This window comes from Lepidochelys olivacea (assembly GCF_965140295.1).
Source record: "Lepidochelys olivacea isolate rLepOli2 genome assembly, chromosome: 5".
NCBI classification, from domain to species: domain Eukaryota; kingdom Metazoa; phylum Chordata; order Testudines; family Cheloniidae; genus Lepidochelys; species Lepidochelys olivacea.
Window position 1 is genome coordinate 116880455 of NC_140415.1, and position 18805 is coordinate 116899259.

At 42.0% G+C, this 18805-nt stretch overlaps 1 protein-coding gene across 5 annotated transcripts in view; it reads right to left on the reverse strand.

The window, feature by feature from the left end:
- The window catches only part of LOC311520935 (RNA exonuclease 1 homolog), a 29313-nt gene extending 13656 nt beyond the window's left edge, over nt 1–15657 (reverse strand). The window contains exons 1-7 of one of the 5 annotated variants that reach the window (XM_084628904.1): nt 14939–15226; nt 11734–12000; nt 10538–11661; nt 9676–9771; nt 5612–5819; nt 3882–4024; nt 1372–1509 (exon numbers count right to left, since the gene is read on the reverse strand). In XM_084628904.1, the coding sequence (XP_084485030.1) occupies nt 1372–1509; nt 3882–4024; nt 5612–5819; nt 9676–9771; nt 10538–11661; nt 11734–12000; nt 14939–15083 (2121 nt within the window). In that variant the 5' untranslated portion in view covers nt 15084–15226. Of the gene's footprint in view, nt 1–1371; nt 1510–3881; nt 4025–5611; nt 5820–9675; nt 9772–10537; nt 12001–14938; nt 15231–15308 lie in introns of those variants that run through there. The other 4 variants (XM_084628907.1, XM_084628906.1, XM_084628903.1 and 1 more) reach the window with 4 other exon arrangements.
- Between the last annotated feature and the right edge of the window lie 3148 nt (nt 15658–18805).

Here is an 18805-nt window from a genome sequence, read left to right on the forward strand (position 1 = left end):
ATTTGTTCCTTTCTTCGGAGACAACAACTACTTCCCCTCTCCTTGGTTTTACATGTGGCAAATTCGGGGGGGGGGGGGGGGGAAGAAATCAGTAAGAGACCAAGGGCTTGTCTTTACTACCAGGGTAAGTCATCCTAAGTCATGCTACACCAGCTACGTGAATAACGTAGCTGAAGTCAACATAGCTTAGATCGACTTACCCCGGAGTCTTCACTGTGCTGAACCCACGGGAGATGCTCTCTGGCTGACTTCCCTTACTCTTCTTGGAGAGGTGGAGTACCAGGATCAACCGGAGAGCGTTCTGCTGTTGATTTAGCAGGTCTTCACTAGACCTGCTAAATCAACCCCTGCTGCATAGACTGCAGCAGCATCAATAGCCCTGTAATGAAGGCCATCCCTGAGGGTAGGAAAATGAAAGAATAAAACAGTTTAAGAATAAAGGAAAGAAATTAGGAGAACTTGAAGCACAGAAGCAAGGAACAACTGAAAACAATGAGGATACCTGGAGAGAACAAATACTAGGAAGACACTGAAGAGGAAATACTTAAACAGTAAAGAAATATTATACCTTAAAAACATATAGTGAAAAAGACAGAAAATACATAAAGGTATACAATACAGTATTGTAAAAGGAATAATACCGTGAAGGGAGAAAACAAGGAAACATAGCAAGTTATTTTATTTTTAAGAGCAACATCAAGATGTTACAATGCGTGTTTTCACTAGAAATTGAATTACAGGCATTTACCTGGGACCCTAGCAGAATGGCGTCACAGAAGGCCATCAAATTTGCAATAATCAAGAAATTTGGGTCACACTGAAGATGTTGCCCAGGCTGCTAAAGCCCATGAGCCCATCCTAGAGTAAATTTAAACGTATTTACTTGGGATGGGGTGGGCAGAATAATAGAATATCTAGGGAAATCAATGACCTGGACCATTGTGGCTGCTTTTTGAGCGAGGATTGTTGCCAAACAGGTGACTACAAACATGAATGGCATTAAGATATTAATTTCTTCACCTGGGAGTCCCACTCAAAAAAGATGTAAATACCTACATATTTTAAAAGGGAACTGTTTCCTGTATGATAGCTTCCAAGCATTTCAACAAAGTATATTTTACACTTGGACAAACATGAGAGAAGTGGATGGGGTAAGGAAGAAGAGAAAAACCAAGTAAATTGCTAGTTTTTGTCTGCTAATGACTAGATTTTCAAATGGCTTACACTCATACTTGATTTTAATGGGGTCTTTTCTCAAGGTTCTTTAACATTTTTCCCCAACCATGTATAGCAAACAACATGTGTGCGTTTACTTAAACTTTTAAAAAGTGTTGTATATCTTCAAAGCTTCTCTTCATAATTAATACAAACCTTATCAAAAGCTTCATTTATTGTTCTACAAACTTTCAAATATTCTTCAACAAAAAAGTTGACATATCGTTGTCTTGTGTCATGTGGAACTTTGGATCCAGATTCTGGAATTATAGAAGGCCTTCTCCGACTAGAAACCTTAGAGAGTACATTCAATATTTAGTTCACATGTTATAACAAGGAGCTGAATAATATAAATAACTCAGTTTTTACTCAAACTAAAAAATAATAATTTAGTCCAGAATGATGTATAAAAATTTTCAGCTAAAAGAGTTTTAAAAAGTCAAGAGCAAACAAAAAGCTGGGTTAGATAAAATACAGTGTTACCCTCAGGAAAAGTTACCAGCACCAGCTATCATCTAATAGTCAACAGTTTCTATTTTTGGCGCCTCTAAATATTTTTCATTCAAACACAGACTGAAGAGACACTGCAGGAGTTAATTATTTTGATACAATCTACAAGCTGTGTCATTTAGAACAAAAGAGTTTGATTTTATTAGATATTAAGATTTTTCAACGCTTGCCATAATAGAATTTAATTTTTTGTTTAAGAAGAAGTGGAGGATAAACCTGTCAAATCCAGAAGTCTAGTGTGAGAACATGCCTATTTTAAAATTTTGTCCTAACAGGGTCTATTAAGCAATCTGTTTACTTAAAACATGTAATCTTAGTAACACTTATTCTCACAGAACAGATGGCTTTTATGTATTGATATTGAATGATCATCACCATCTAAATGATATTCACAGATATCTAGGAGTAAGTAGTTTTGGTAGAAGAGGGGGAAAAAAAAAGATAAGGATACTCTCATCACCCTCTAATTTTGTTAAGTCTCTTTCTGGAAAACATGTTAGCCACAATGCCTTCCAGAAGAGCAGTTCTGAGAGAGATCAAAAAGCAAGTGTTTGAGAACCAGGCATAAACAATCTGGTACCTGGGACAGACCATCATTGAAGTGTAAATGAATTTGGTATTTAAAACCTTCAAAAATACCAAGTTTTAATCAATTTCAAACTGCTTCAGCAACACTGAAGAAGCAATCAAGTATATGGTTTTAATTGAAAGTTGTGTTTAATAGACAGCCTACAAAAGATGTTATTTTGGTGGCAGGCTGACCTACTATGCCTATTACTGTACTGATTTATTCACTCTGGGTTAGGTTTTTTTTTCATTTAAACTCAATTTGATGATTGAAATTCTGCTTGACATGTAGATTTTACCTAGTCTACTCTGAAGCTTAGAGCTTTAAAGTAGACTCCCATAAGTGAATTTTACTTAATCCCAAAATACTTCCTGCCTTCTGCCAATAAATCAAGATTAGAGGAATCTTTGTCTGAAAGTAAGCAAGACCAACAGTACTCTACACAGGATTTGACTGCTCAAGATGACAGAGCACCTCTGTGCTTACACACTACAAACCCACCGCACTACTACTTGGACTCACATTAAAAGAGTTTCTATAAACCTTTCAACAACTGCTTTCTAGGAAGAGGAAAAATCCTTTATTGAATAAAGCCAGAGAAGCCCTCCCCTTGAGATCTTGTATAAGGTAAAACATGTCTATGCCTACAAACCTGCTATCATGCATTACCTGCTAGAATTCAAAGACCTGCTAAGTTATGTCACAATATCATATGTACAAATAATTTCATATGCACTTGTCTTTATTAAGTCTAGCCAGTACAACTATAAGATATAACTATTTTACAATAGTTTTATTTGGCCTGACTAGACTAAATTAAGCTATGGAACACAGTAACACCATCATTAATTACCTTTAGGTTGATATGAAGCTCTACCATGGGGGGGGAGGGGAAGGAGTTAGATGACAGTATTACAGTTTAACAAGTTTAGTGTGCAAGCACAGTTCAGCCTTTTAAGAAATGCTGCATTGTTAGTTGTGAGATTTTCTTTTTGGAAGAGCAGTTACCAGCAGGATATTTTGCTCTCTTCCTTAATCTCTGACTAGTAAATTCTTGGGGCAGAGAAACCCCCAAGACTCCCTGAAACCTACCACTGGTGATTTGGCTAAGATTCCTGAAAGAAAAAATTGCCTACATGCTGTCTGACCACCTCTGTTCAAGGTCTGCTATATTTAGTGTAAGTAAAACATGCAACAATAATATCCAGACACCTAATCACTGCTACCTATTCCCACAAGAAACCGACCTGCAATACCCTGACATCTGCAACTTCTCAGCAGAAGGGTAATAGTTATGAGAAGGCAGGAGAATGAGCTACAGTTCTGCTAGTATACCAGTATTGCTCAAATTGAGCCACTTGTAACCACACAGACCACCATCAATTGTTAGTTTATTAAATTGACTTGAAAGCAGTACTTACTGTATGATGTGATTGTGAAATATTCAGAAAAAAAGTTAACATTTAATACTTGCATATCCTGCAGTGCTTAGCAAGCAAGACTCTGCATTAAATCAATAGGAGTTTTTCCTGATAACTGCAGTATTTGGGCATATATGTGCACATACATTTTACTACTACTATAGTACCTTAATAGGCATAGGAGCAATCCTTTTTACTGAAATATTAGAAGGTCTGCATGGCATTGCTGTTACAGCATTTCCTTGAAGGAATACATTCAGTTGACCACTGCTGGTTGCCACAGGTTGAACTTCAAGCAAATTTAAACATACTGAAACAACAGAAGGTAGTTATTACATAGTTATTCATTAAGAATGAAGTTTTACTACTCAATCCCCTTTCATCAAGTGGCAGAGACAGCAGGTTTGTATAATTTTTCGTGGTGCCCAGAACAGGTCCAAGTCCTGCCCCCCTTCCCCTCACCTGCCTAAGGCTCTGGGAAGGAGTTTGGATGCAGGAGGGGGTGCAGGCTCTCAGAGGGAGTCTGGGTGCGGGAAAGGGTTCAGGCTCTGGGAGTAAGTTTGGGAGCTGCGGGTGGCCATGCCTGCGGATGGTCAATGTAAACAAACTGTGTCGTGGCCTGCCAGTGGATTATCCTGATGGGCCTCCCACCACTGTGCTAAATAGATCCACTTGGCACCAATTTCTACCACACTGTTGAAGGGACTAGAAAGTGAGAAGACATTTATACAGCATGAGAAACACTCACTCATCAATTACATTCTAAATTACATATGCTCATTTGAAATTAACAAGCTGAAAAGCCAGGCTTGTACAACCAAAAATCCTTCAGGCTACATATGAAGTACTAAATTAATCCCTAGTGTAATACTGGACATCAGTGGAGTTACTACATGGAGTATTCTGGCCCAAAGGCCTTGTTAGTAAATACCTAAAATCACTAGCTGAAAAATTAAGAGGAAAAATATTTTTCCAATATATAAAGACTTTGGGCATTTGACAACACTGACTACATAGTTTCCCTTCTTTAAAAGGGTCTTTCACATAGCAAAGAACGAACTTTAAAAAAAAACAAAGAACAGTTTAACAGCACAACAATTGGCAGCGAGTACTTGTTCTTTTAAAAAATTAATTTATTAGAGTTAAAAGAGGTATACTTTTAAAATTAGAATAGTGCCATGATGGGTTTAATGTCAGCATGAAACTAGAGCTATCCAAATGTTAAGTTTTTGGTATTTTCTTTCAAACTAGAGCAGTGGTTCTCAAACTTCTTTGCACTGAGACCCGCTTCTGACAACAAAAATTACTAAGGGGGTCTGGAGCCCAAGTCTTACTGCCCTGGGCTAAAGCCCTCAGGCTTTGGCATCAGCCCTGGACGGCAGGGCTTAGGCTTGGGCCCCAGCAAGTCTAACGCTGGCCCTGGCAGCCCCATTAAAATGGGATCTTGACCTCCAGTTTGAGAACCACTGAACGAGAGCAAGGCTTTCAGGAAAGAAAATACATAAGGACAGGAAAGAAAGTGATTGCCAGGCTTTAGGGCTTCTGAGAAACCCTACATACTTGACAGTAACTTGAAACAATTATAGATGTGGAAAGTTGTTTCTTTCCAGCCCCACAAAACTGCCTTCAAACATTTTAGAGAGAACTTCACCCAAAACCAAACACAAAACTAATTGCATTAATGTAAACTGACATTAAAATGTTGACTCAACCAGGCTACTCAGAATAATAAAATGAATTAAGGGTTCACTCAGGGATCCAAAAATGTTTAAGAATGCTCATATTTGGAACAAAACAAGCTGATCAAAATATTTTAAAGTAATCTGAAGACCAAAATTTATTTAAAAACCTGCTTTATCCCACTTTGTGAAGCCTACAATGAATTGAGATATCATACCCATTGGTCCTACGTTTTGAATCTGAGTAGTTGACAATACAGGTACAGTTTTCTTCTGTCCAGAAGTTGCAGCAACAAAAGCCTGTCCACTTTTAACAGCAGCTGTTATCTGCACCGCCTGTTGCTGTGCCTGCAGGATTCTGGTAGGACAAGATTGCTGTGGAAGAGGTGCCTTAAAAGGCACAAGTATTTCTTTGTTGGTCTGTACCTAACGGGCATGAAAATTAGATAAAACATTTACAAAGTAGTTTATGATGGAAGACTGCATCCAAACATATACTTCCACCATCTCTTCTACATTGCTTCTCAAAGAAAATTTTTCCAACAAGACAAGCTATAGGGCCAGATTCTCAGTTGGCATAGGTCATCAGAACTCCACTGAAGGCAATGGAGCTCCACTAATTCACACCAGCTGAGGTTCAGGCCCGATAGCAGGGTTAGGCAAAGCACAGCCCGGGGGCTGCATCTGTCCCTTTAGATGTTTTAAGCTGGCCCTCGAGCTCCGGCTGGGGAGTAGGGTCCAGGGCTTGCCCTGCTCTGCACGTGCCTTGGCTCTGCACAGCTCCCGGAAGCAGCAGCATGTCCTCCCCTCTGGCTCCTGCCCCAAGCACCGCCCCTGCATCTCCCATTGGACGGCAACCCCGGCCAATGGGAGCTGCAGGGGCAGTGCCTCTGGACAGGGCAGTGTGGAGAGCCGCCTGGCCATGCCTCTTCCTAGGAGCCAGAAAGGGGACATGGCACTGCTTCTGGGAAGTGCTTGAGGTAAGTGCAACCCAGAGCTTGCACCCCTGACCTCCTCCAGCACCCCAACCCCTGCCCTGATCCCCCCTGCACTCCTCATTTCTGGCCCCACCCCAGAGCCCTCACCCCCTCCCGCACCCCAACCCCCAATTTCGTGAGCATTCATGGCCCACCATACAATTTCCATACCCAGATGTGGCCCTCGGGCCAAAAAGTTTGCCCACCCCTGCCCTATAGTCTTTATTTGTTTTTTAAATCCCACATTCATCACCCAAGCAACTGCAAAGTAACTTAGATGATATCAAACACTAGAGTAAAGAACGTGGGGGAAATAAAACAGTCTAGAAAATATCCAGGATTGAAACAATAAAGGACTTTAGAAATTCAAGTCAACCTTTTATAGGCTATATAAATACAAACTGAACGGCAGTTTTTGGAGAAGAGGCACAACATGCCTCCTATGTGAAAGTAAACAGTAAGTCAGAGTTTGCATAAGTTTCCCGATCATCTTCAGATAAAGACCTCTGGAGAGCATATGACCAGTAACTCAAACAGAAGATAAAAAACACGATGCACAATACTGGCAAAATCCTCACAAGACACCTATAAACCAACAAGGTTTGGCCCTGCAGTCATCCATATGCAAACTTGCACTGAGTGAAAAATTTTAAGTTACAGGATTTTATTTGAATCTATTCAATTTAAAAAAAATTATACACACAAGTATATATTATATACAGAGATGGCTCAGTTGGCATGGGATACTTATAGATGTCAAGTAGAATCTCAGATTCAACGTGAAATACAGTATGTTTCATCCCTAGAAGATAAGGATAATTATCCTTTTACATATCAATGTAATCTGATACAAGGTTATGAGTGGAGTTAGCTATATAGTACATATTACTGAAGAATATAAATCAGTAAGAGACTAGATGTTGACTCTCTGCCCCACACACTAATTTGCACTTTATGTTTTACGTTTCATACTAAGAACCGAGCTCAGAACTTTGTTTCTCCAGTGACCGATATCACTAACATCTGACGGCAGTTCCCCATAATGGGTATGACAACAGTATCAGGATAAATCCTCCGGTCTTGTAATGCAGGCAGGGCCATCCCTAGCTATTCTGGGGCCCTACGCTGCCCCAGGCCTCCACCGGGAGGGACAGGGCTGGCTTGGGGGGTAAGGGGGAACCACCCCCGAGCACTCACCAGCAGCGCAGCTGGGGCCAGGTCGCTACACTTCCTGCTGCCAGTGGTTGCAGGCCCGACCCTACTTCAGTCCTATGGGGAGTGGGGGCGGGGCTGACCAGGGGCTTTGGGGAAGGGGTGGAGTGAGGGCAGGGCTGGAGCAGAGCAGGGGTTGGGGCCACGGGGAAGAGACTGAGCAAGGGCTGGAGCAGCACACAGCTGCGTAGGGCACCAGGGAATTTGGGGCACCAAATTCCCTGGTGCCCTACGCAGCTGCGTACTTTGCATATGGGTAGGGACGGCCCTGAATGCAGGCCTCAACTGAAGAGTTCTAGAAACAGGAACATTCCAAATAATACAATGTGGATATATGTCTTAATATTTTGTAATGAAAAGAAGAACAACTGTTGAAAAGAAATGTAAGGCACCGCTTGCTCATCCTGTGTATATAAAATGCAACTTCTTTTCAAAAAGATCATGCACTGTGTTAAGGTTCCTTCCCCACTGCGAACTCTAGGGTACAGATGTGGGGACTTGCATGAAAGACCCCCTAAGCTTATTCTTACCATCTTAGGTTAAAAACTTCCCCAAGGTACAAACTTTGCCATGTCCTTGAACAGTATGCTGCCACCACCAAGCGATTTAAACAAAGAACAGGGAATGAGACCACTTGGCGACGTCTACCCCCAAAATATCCCCCACACTCTACACCCCCTTTCCTGGGGAAGGCTTGATAATAATATCCTCACCAACTGGTACAGGTGAACACATACCCAAACCTTTGGATCTTAAGAACAATGAAAAAGCAATCAGGTTCTTAAAAGAAGAATTTTATTTAAAGAAAAGGTAAAAGAATCACCTCTGTCAAATCAGGATGGTAAATACCTTACGGGGTAATCAGATTCAAAACACAGAGAATCCCTCTAGGCAAAACCTTAAGTTATAAAAAGACACAAAAACAGGAATACACATTCCCTCCAGCACAGCAAATTTTACAAGCCATTAAACAAAAGAAAACCTAACGCATTTTCTAGCTAGATTACTTACTAACTTTACAGGAGTTGGAAGGCTTGCATCCTTGATCTGTTCCCGGCAAAGGTATCACACAGACCAACAAACAAAAGTCTTTCCCCCCCCCTCCAGATTTGACAGAATCTTGTCCCCTCGTTGGTCATTTTGGGTCAGGTGCCAGCATGGTTACCTTAGCTTCTTAACCCTTTACAGGTGATAGGATTTTGCCTCTGGCCAGGAGGGATTTTATAGCACTGTATACAGAAAGGTGGTTACCCTTCCCTTTATATTTATGACACACTGTGCATCAGGACACTTTCAGCTGAAGGAGGTTCTTCCATAAGACAGAGCTCAATGAAGTACAAGTGTTGTGTTTTCAACTGTTGCCTCAGGACATGCTTAATAAGCAAGTCGGTAGTCCCAATGACCTTCAGTGGGACTAAACTCACTGTTTATTATTAAGCAATTATTCGAATGCAATTCAAAAGAGAAAAAGAGAAAAGAAGTGTCCATATATAACATAATATAGCAGGATCTCTAGCAGGTAATGCAAGCTTTCAACTAGGCTGATAAACAAATAGTTTTGCTGCTGTTTCCAAATTGATTCTGTAATTGGAACTTCTGAACACAGTATTTAGATATATTTGTACCACAAAAGTTTCGTAGAATGGCTCATGTCTGCCAGCTCAAAATGAGCCACTCCTTTACTAAATCAGAACAAATTCTGAGCAAAATTACACATTGAGTCAATGGCACCCTACATTTAATATTTTCTTCTATTTTTCCCTGATAGTCACAATCTTCATTGTAGGGATAGGTTCACCATTTGAGAGCTCAGTGAAGCAAAAAAATACATCTCAATTTGCAGGCCTACAGTTCAGTCACTAGTAGTCTTGGAGTTTGCTAATGTTAATTGTAATTTATAGAGGTTAAAGAAAGGATTTACAAGTAAGCAGTTTTCACTAAAACTGAACACACACACTTTTGGCTGAACATACCTCATTTAAGATGAGTCTCCAATGCAATTAACTTTAGGTTGAAGATTAAATAACTAGTATTTTTTATTAATTGTTTCTATTATATAGATATATTTCTCAAATTCCCAGAAGAAAACTCACATCAAATTTTGCAGTGTGTGCAATTCTTTTCTTCTGCCCAGGAACCATATTTGTCTTCGTATCCAATGTATCTACTTCAGCATGAGCTCCAAGAGCCTATTAAAATTAAGAATAAAAGAGTACAGGTTTTCTCTTTAATTAGACAGAGAATGTATTAAATCTCATAATTCACTAGTTAGGCTTCCAACTGTTCCAACTAATGGAAGATATCCAAACATTTCTAATCTAAAGTTATACCAACTAAAGTATATACCTTCACAGTACCACAGCTTCACCAAGATTAAGCTACAAGGACCTCATCTTTATGTTCACATATGAAAAAAAGATGGTATATTTTCATTATTTCATATTTAGAAATAATTTTAATAGCATAATTAGATTTTTCAAAATACAGAGTCTCCTACAAGTCAGTCTGTTTATTTGATGTTTCTCAAATTTGGTCATTTTAATAAGGAGGTTATGTAATTAATCTAAAGTTTACTAAGACTAACACATTTTAGACTTCCCATACACCACATCTGGCCACTTCTAAAGATAAACACTATTGCCAAAAATGTTTTTAAGAGTGTCCACTCTTACTTTTGGATGCCCGACTCAAGCATTTAGAATATGATCTTCAAATTTTCTAAGCATAAAAGCTCCCAGTTACTTGAATTGGGGTTGATGGTGCTCAACGGTTCTGAATAGTTGGCCCTGTGTCCCAATCGGAGCACCCAATATTAGTGGACACTTTCCAAAATGTGGATTTATATGATTAGAGAAAAACACTAGTAAAAAGTATTACAGAATGTATGGAACACTTCTCTCCCTGCATCCCAATGAAGGAGGGAAGTGCAGAGATGTACAACAAAATGTACTGCACCTGCTTAGCAATTTCTTGCTTCTGTGCTTCACTTTCAACAAACTCATTGAAAATTCTCCGGCATTCCTCTATAGGGTCATCAGATTCAGATACTTCAGTATCCTCTTCACTATACTCCATCTCTTCTTCTGAAGAAGAATCTAATATAATTATTTCACTTTCTTTGATGGTAGTGTTCATAGTATTACTATTACTTTCTCCACTATGGTTTTTAGTTGAGAGATCTACATCATGACAAACTTTCTCACCCAAATTCAAGGGAGTGCTAGGGTGAATGGGTGCATTTCCCAATACTTCATTTTCTCCATGTTCTTGTATAATCTGAATTTTCCCTATATTTACTGGTAATTTTTTACAAGTCCCTTGTGCAGTTAGCACAGTTTTGTCTTTTGAGCTGGCTTCAAAATACTGGCTAGTTTGGGTCTCTCTCTTGCAACTCGGTATGTTTTTATATTTATTAGTACTCAATTCTTCAACAGATGTTTTCACTGATATTTCACTCTTTGGATCTTCTTTCTTCAAAGTTTCTTTCTGCATCTGTGCCTTAATATGAGAAACTGAAGATATATTATTTTCCTTAGAGACAGTGAACAATTTTCTTTGTTCATGAAGGTTATTTAAAGACTTCAAAGCATTAATTTTCACATCAGGCAAATATGCACTTCGAGTTTTTGGTGAAGTTTTCAGTGATTTTTCAGGGTTGCTTAAATCTGTGTTGTCATCCTTTTGCAGAGTTGCAGTAACTTCTGCTCTTTTTTCCTCAATACACTTAAGAGGATCTTCTGCTATGTCACTATTCTGCAGATTTTCTGGACATGTTACAGCAACGTGTTTGTTGTCTTCCCTATTCCAGTTTTTAAAGCTCCTACTTATTCTTGGCTTCTTAGTGACAGTCAATGGTGGAGCATCAATAACCAGAATATCATCATCATCAGATTCTTGGAGCTTTATTTCAAGCTTGATAGGTGAATAGCTTCTTGGTCTCTTCTTTGGGGATCCATGCTGATTTCCGCAGGGAGACATTTTTGGACAGTCCATGTGAAAATCAGCAAGAGGCATTTTCACCCGCTTAAATTGCTGTGTGTCATTTTCCTCCTCTTTCATTATGGAAGAGCTGAGTAGGCCTGCAGAATAATTTAGAAGTGGATCATATTCAAGGTCAGTTGCTGGACAACTATGGTCAATGACATATTTACCGGATAACAAACGACAGCCTTTGCTAGAGTACTTCGAGACTGGAGCTACAAGACATTTGTCTTTTGTAAGAGAGCTACACAGACCATCATCATCTGGGGAAGTTTTATTTCCTTTAACATCATTTATTTTAGATGTCAAAGAGTTTTTAAGTATTTCATCTTGCAAATTATACTGAGAGAGTTTCTTCTGCCCTTCTTCAACTTCAGTCTTGACTGACTCAATTGCTTTTTTGATTCTTTCCAATTCTTGTATACTTTTACCTAGCTCTGTTGGTGGAAGAAAATCATGTCATTCACTGATCTCTCTCTTAAATACTACAAGTATTAAGTTATGATTTCACAGAGTTCAGCTGAAAAATATCTTCTAGGGAATAAATATTACAGTCTGTGGCAATGCTCTACAAACATACAGGTTCATGGTCCAGACAACAGTTTTGTTATTCAGTGACTTACATGATGTTTTTAAGATGTTATATTCATAATCTTTATAAGTTTCAAGACAGGCACGTTATCATCTATAAGCTCTGTATCAGCTCTCAGATCAGCTTGAAACTCCAATTACTTATTGTACTTAAACATAATTTAAATAGAGAATTTGGTATCCCAATCTTTTTTCACTACTACAGATTCTATTTTTTTTTAACTGCATTTCAGTGGAGCACAAAGTACACTGAACCTCAATGCTCAGTTCTAAGGAGAGCTGCTTAAAGTGGTGCTGTTGCTACATATTCAGGGAAGGGGAGTGCTCTACTGCAACTGAGTAAGCAGTAGATATGTAGGGAATGATTTGATCTTCATTCTCTTCCCTCTCCCCCGTTGGGTGCTAGCGACCACTGGATTCTGCCACGTTTTCTTTTTCTCAGCCTTACGATGAAGTGCTCCTTAGTCTGTGCCCCCTTTGCAACACCCATGAGACTTGGACTCCCCTGGGTTGAAAGAAACTACGAAGTCCCATTAATCATAAATCAGCTGTAAACAGGGAATCCACTGGCACTATTCTGGAAGTGAAATCTTCCATCATGGAGGCAATATAAAGACTTCATGTGGTAAGAGTCACTCATGGCTCTCACATATAATACTCACTTATCCTACAAAAGTGAAATGGCAAAGGATCAGTAAGAAGTGCAATCATTTACGACCCAAAATTAATAGCAGACTATATGCTTAAAAAATTATACACATCTAAAATAAAACTGGGAACATCCAACTACACCCCCTATTGTCTTTAAGCACTAATTAACATTATTAATTCTTACAAGAGAAACAGATTTCAGAAGAAATTAGTAAATCAAATGAAAAATAAGTTACACTTTTATTTTTAAGGTATCCAAAACAATTCAAGTTTTTAAAACCTAAATTTACAGCATCCTTTTGTTATTTTGGGATATTAAAGTGGTTAAGATAAAGTTTTCCTGTACACCTTTAAAATGAACTTAGCCCACTACTGTACTAACAGTGGGCCTGCCCAGCTTTCCCACCAAGTTACACACTACCATTTGTCATGCAACAATCAACTCAGAAACTGACACAGAAGTGCCTGAAAATGCCAATTCATATAAGAGGAACAAAGCTCCCTCGCAGAAAAAATATCAGTGAGAGTAAAAACAAACCAGATGTGACAGATGTTAGTCACATCGCTTAATATACTACTGAAAAACACTCAGGTTTTATGCCACCTTCATCAATATAATATCTATCTAGACCATCACATCTCCTATGAAGTTCTACTAGGCGCTTCACGAACTGACATACTCCTACATGGAAAGCAGTGCTCACCTTCAAAAAAGCTATAAATATTTACAATACACATGTCCACCCTTCCTCAGAAAGAATATTGTTCACAGGAACAGCTCAAGGTTAAAAATCACACTTAACAACAAAGTTTTGAGACCAGGAAGTGCCCAGCACCTGCAACTGCGACTTCAAATTATGCCATGGGGAGTTACAGGGGTTTAGCATCTCTCAGAATCAGCCTTCACATTTTCTTATCTTTGTAAAAGACACCTTAGTTTTCACTATGTTGCTAAACAAAACTGAGAGAAATGCAAGAATAAATGCTAGAAAGACTAATCAGTTTGTACCTAATTTTTAGGCAATTCATTCCCTGGCTTTCTTTCATTCACCACAACACACTGCAACATAGACTCTCCAGAGAATTGCATTTTATTTTGGTTTCCTTTTTTTAATAGTCTAATTGAAACATTTCTATTACTCTTGCTGGGGATACATTTAAAATTCTGAGCAAGAGGCAAAAGAGGCTATGCTACCACCAGTAAGTTATTTATGAAGCCACCACATGACTCTCTACTATACCTACTCTGCACACTAAAGCCAAGGCTCTGACTCGGATTTGAGCCCATTCCCCTCTTTTGTCCAAAAACAAATCAGTCTGACACAGGTCACCAAACACTCAGCATTTAGGCCCTAGGACCCTGCCAGGGGCTGGGTCAGAGCACAACTTCCGCAGAGACTCACATCCAAACCCTGTTGTTTTGCAGCATGGACAAAGGTTACGCAGCAGACCCGAGTCAGGGCAGTATTACTCAGTACAGACGCATCAGCTTGGCTGGGATACATGAGCCCAGCAATTACAAACCCAGATCCACAATGCAGTGTGGATGCAAGCTTGGAAACGCTACATCCCACAGGCCATGGCTTACAATGCAGCGTAGCCATATCCTAATCTATGCCTTGAGTGAACAGCATTATGGGGTACATTTATCCAGCGACACCTGTAGCTCACAGTCAGGTATCTATGGGGGCGGGGGTTAGCCACAGGGCAACAACCAAGGCTGTGGCAGCCATTCCCTAAGGGCCGGCTAGAGACCCTGCGGGGCCGGACTCCGGGCTGGTGTTGGAGTGGAACCGGTGCCACGGGCTGCCAGTCACCACAGGGCCGGGGGGCGGGTGGTTTGCAATCAGACACACAGATACCAACCCCAAAGGCACCCAGTGCAGTGAGGAGCAGCCCAGCCCCAGGGGTCCTGCCCCACACAGCTGGGGAGCAGCAGGCTGTAGAGCCCCCCCAGAAAGGCTGGCGGGGGGGGGGGAAGCTACAGAGGATGAATAGCAGGGTCAGCACAGACTGGAGATGGAGGGGCAGGCACCCCCGCGTCACGGCAGCCCCCAATGGCGGAAGGGGAGCGCAGAGGGGTCCCCGACCCCCTCCGCCCTCTAACAACGTGGGCAGCGCCCCCGTCCTCACCCATGGCAGGCGCGTCGCTCAGCGGCTGCTGCCCGCTCCGCCCCGCCCCGTGCCTGTACTGGCAGTGGGGCCGCGGGCAGCCGCCGCCCGAGGCGCCATCGAAAGGGCAGGAGAAGCCACTGAAGTAACCCACGGAGTGCAGCATCCTCCTCCCCCTCCCCCCCGCGGCCCGCGCGCGCCGCGCCGCACGCACAGCGAGACCACCGCGCGCGCAGCCGGCCGTTAGCGGTGGCCCGGCGGGAGCCACGCGCTCCAGCCCCGGCGCGCGGGAGGGGAAGAGGCCAGCGCCCACAGTAACTGCCCCACCCCAGCTACTCCCTTTTCCCGCGGCGGTGGCTGGGCGGGGCGGCGCAGCCGCCTGGGTATTTACACAGAGCGGGGGCGGGGCTCCGCGTGCCCGTTAAGCCGCGGGAGCCGGAGCTGGGCGGAGCCTCTCGCGGCACGAAGGTTCGCGAGCGACGCCGAGCTTCACGCGCCCGCTGTTGTTCGGTTGCCCACGGCGCGTGGGAGCCGCGGGCCTGCAACGCGGGGCCGGGGTCATCCACGGCGCCCCCTGGCGGCGTGTGGCGTAGAGCCACATGGCAGCGGGGGTGAGCCGGAGTGGGTGTGCAAGGGCCCAGGGCCGCGTGGCAGCCAGGGTACACCTAGTGTGCCCGTGTCCCTGTTGCAGTGTGATTTTCAACTGATGAAACCGTGTGCGAACAGAGTTGATTTCAGTGGAAGGTGGAAGCCTGAATACCTGTGTGGATCTGGGCATAAGGTACTAATCAAAGTGAAGAAGGCGGAAGAATCTGGTCCTGAGTTAACAGGGTTTATAAAGTTTGCACTTTTCCATAGTGAATTCTCACCCCCCCCCCCATGTCAGTGGGAGATTTGGGAGAGTCAGAAGTGTCAAAACAAATTTAAACGATTAAGACAACAGAATAACAAAAGATGTGGATGCTGGTTTAATTGTTGCTAGCTTGGCTGCAGTAAACCTTGAGAGAGACCGCTTGTTTTGTCAGTCACCAAGAAAGTTAACATATTGAAAGGTGGTGTAAGAAAAACTCCTTGGCTCTTTAAAGTATTTGGGACACCTAAATCAATGCTGGTGGTTTTGCGCTGAAAGCTCATTGAAGTACGTGGAAAGACTCCCATGGACTCAGTCAACTTTGGATCAGGCCCTAGTTAGTGTGGTTAAACAGATATACAGTATTTTAAACCGTTGTGTTGTCTTCAAGCGGTTAAATTCAGTGTGGGTTTGGAAATCCTGCATTTTTTAATGACCCTTCACTTAAAAGAAAATCTCAAGGCAGTCACCCAAGAAAGATAATGCCTATAGTATTTTTTTCCTTCCCACCCCTCTTGCACAGGGCAGTCAGCACTATCAGCAGCAGAAGGAGACAATGTGTCCGCAGTAATCTGCTGCTTCTATTTGGTAGTAGCAGGGGCACAGATGTGATAAGATGGGGAACAAGATGAAAGAAGGGGAAGGTAAGACACAAATGGGACAGAGAGGCAGGAGTAGACTGACAAAAAGGAAAGGGAAGCTACACTGGTGGAATTGAATGTTAATTTATGACCAAGATCATTCCCTGTAAGGAAGTAGGTTTAGGAGCCTGGTTGAAATCTTTTCTATTTGTATTTATAGTCTATTATTCATGTTAGAGTCTGTAAATGTTTTGTTTTCTCCAACCTTGCAGAGTCTGCTTTATTTTAAATAGTAGTAATATGTCTTATAGAGGGAGTTAGGTCCAGATCCTAAAAGGGATTTAGGTGTCTAATTCCGTTGATTTCAGTGGAGTTGGGTACCTTTGAGGACCACCTTGAAAGCAGACTACTCAGTGTTTAAAGAGGGCTCTAGGAAGAGGATCTATAGCACTTATGAATTTAAACATTTAAAATAAGGATTAATTTGGTGTTTAAAAATATATATGTGGTTCTCTCTGTTGAGAAGAATCATCAGATTGCATTGCACCCTTGACTGTTCAGATACGAATCGGATATTCGCACACCACCTTTGAGCTGCAGGTCCCTACACTGTTTTACTACTGTACCTACATGGAGCCCCACTGACTCCAGTGGAGCACCACCTGCACTCAAGAAGTTGGGGTCTACATACAGGAATGCTGCTGCTGAAATGCAGCCATAACTTACAAAAACATTCATTAAACCCAGGTTGTGACGTTGCACTCCATATGTTTAATAAGAATATGTTTATAAGTGTGGATATGTTGTAACTGGAATATGCTTTATTCATAAGGTCTCTTGTAAGGTATCATTACAAAGCATAAAGAAAAGGAGTACTTCTGGTACCTTAGAGACTAACCAGTTTATTTGAGCATGAGCTTTCGTGAGCTACAGCTCACTTCATCGGATGCATACTGTGGAAACTGCAGACATTATATACACACAGAGATCATGAAACAATACCTCCTCCCACCCCACTGTCTTGCTGGTAATAGCTTATCTAAAGTGATCATCAAGTTGGGCCATTTCCAGCACAAATCCAGGTTTTCTCACCCTCCACCTCCCCACACACAAACTCACTCTCCTGCTGGTAATAGCCCATCCAAAGTGACAAGTCTCTTCACAATGTGTATGATAATCAAGGTGGGCCATTTCCTGCACAAATCCAGGTTCTCTCACTCCTTCACCCCCCTCCAAAAACCACACACACAAACTCACTCTCCTGCTGGTAATAGCTTATCCAAAGTGACCACTCTCCCTACAATGTGCATGATAATCAGGGTGGGCCATGTCCAGCACAAATCCAGGCTTTCTCACCCCCCCCCCCCCTTTTTTTTTTCCCAGGGACACAGACACACACACAAACTCACTCTCCTGCTAGCAATAGCTCATCCAAACTGACCACTCTCCAAGTTTAAATCAAGTTTAACCAGAACGTCTGGGGGGGGGGATAGGAAAAAACAAGGGGAAATAGGCTACCTTGCATAATGACTTAGCCACTCCCAGTCTCTATTTAAGCCTAAATTAATAGTATCCAATTTGCAAATGAATTCCAATTCAGCAGTTTCTCGCTGGAGTCTGGATTTGAAGTTTTTTTGTTTTAAGATAGCGACCTTCATGTCTGTGATTGCGTGACCAGAGAGATTGAAGTGTTCTCCGACTGGTTTATGAATGTTATAATTCTTGACATCTGATTTGTGTCCATTTATTCTTTTACGTAGAGACTGTCCAGTTTGACCAATGTACATGGCAGAGGGGCATTGCTGGCACATGATGGCATATATCACATTGGTGGATGTGCAGGTGAACGAGCCTCTGATAGTGTGGCTGATGTGATTAGGCCCTGTGATGGTGTCCCCTGAATAGATATGTGGGCACAGTTGGCAACAGGCTTTGTTGCAAGGATAAGTTCCTGGGTTAGTGGTTCTGTTGTGTGGTATGTGGTTGTTGGTGAGTATTTGCTTCAGGTTGCGGGGCTGTCTGTAGGCAAGGACTGGCCTGTCTCCCAAGATTTGTGAGAGTGTTGGGTCGTCCTTTAGGATAGGTTGTAGATCCTTAATAATGCGTTGGAGGGGTTTTAGTTGCGGGCTGAAGGTGACGGCTAGTGGCGTTCTGTTATTTTCTTTGTTAGGCCTGTCCTGTAGTAGGTGACTTCTGGGAACTCTTCTGGCTCTATCAATCTGTTTCTTCACTTCCGCAGGTGGGTATTGTAGTTGTAAGAAAGCTTGAGAGAGATCTTGTAGGTGTTTGTCTCTGTCTGAGGGGTTGGAGCAAATGCGGTTGTATCGCAGAGCTTGGCTGTAGACGATGGATCGTGTGGTGTGGTCAGGGTGAAAGCTGGAGGCATGTAGGTAGGATGTCTGCTGCAGTTTCCACGGTATGCATCCGATGAAGTGAGCTGTAGCTCACGAAAGCTCA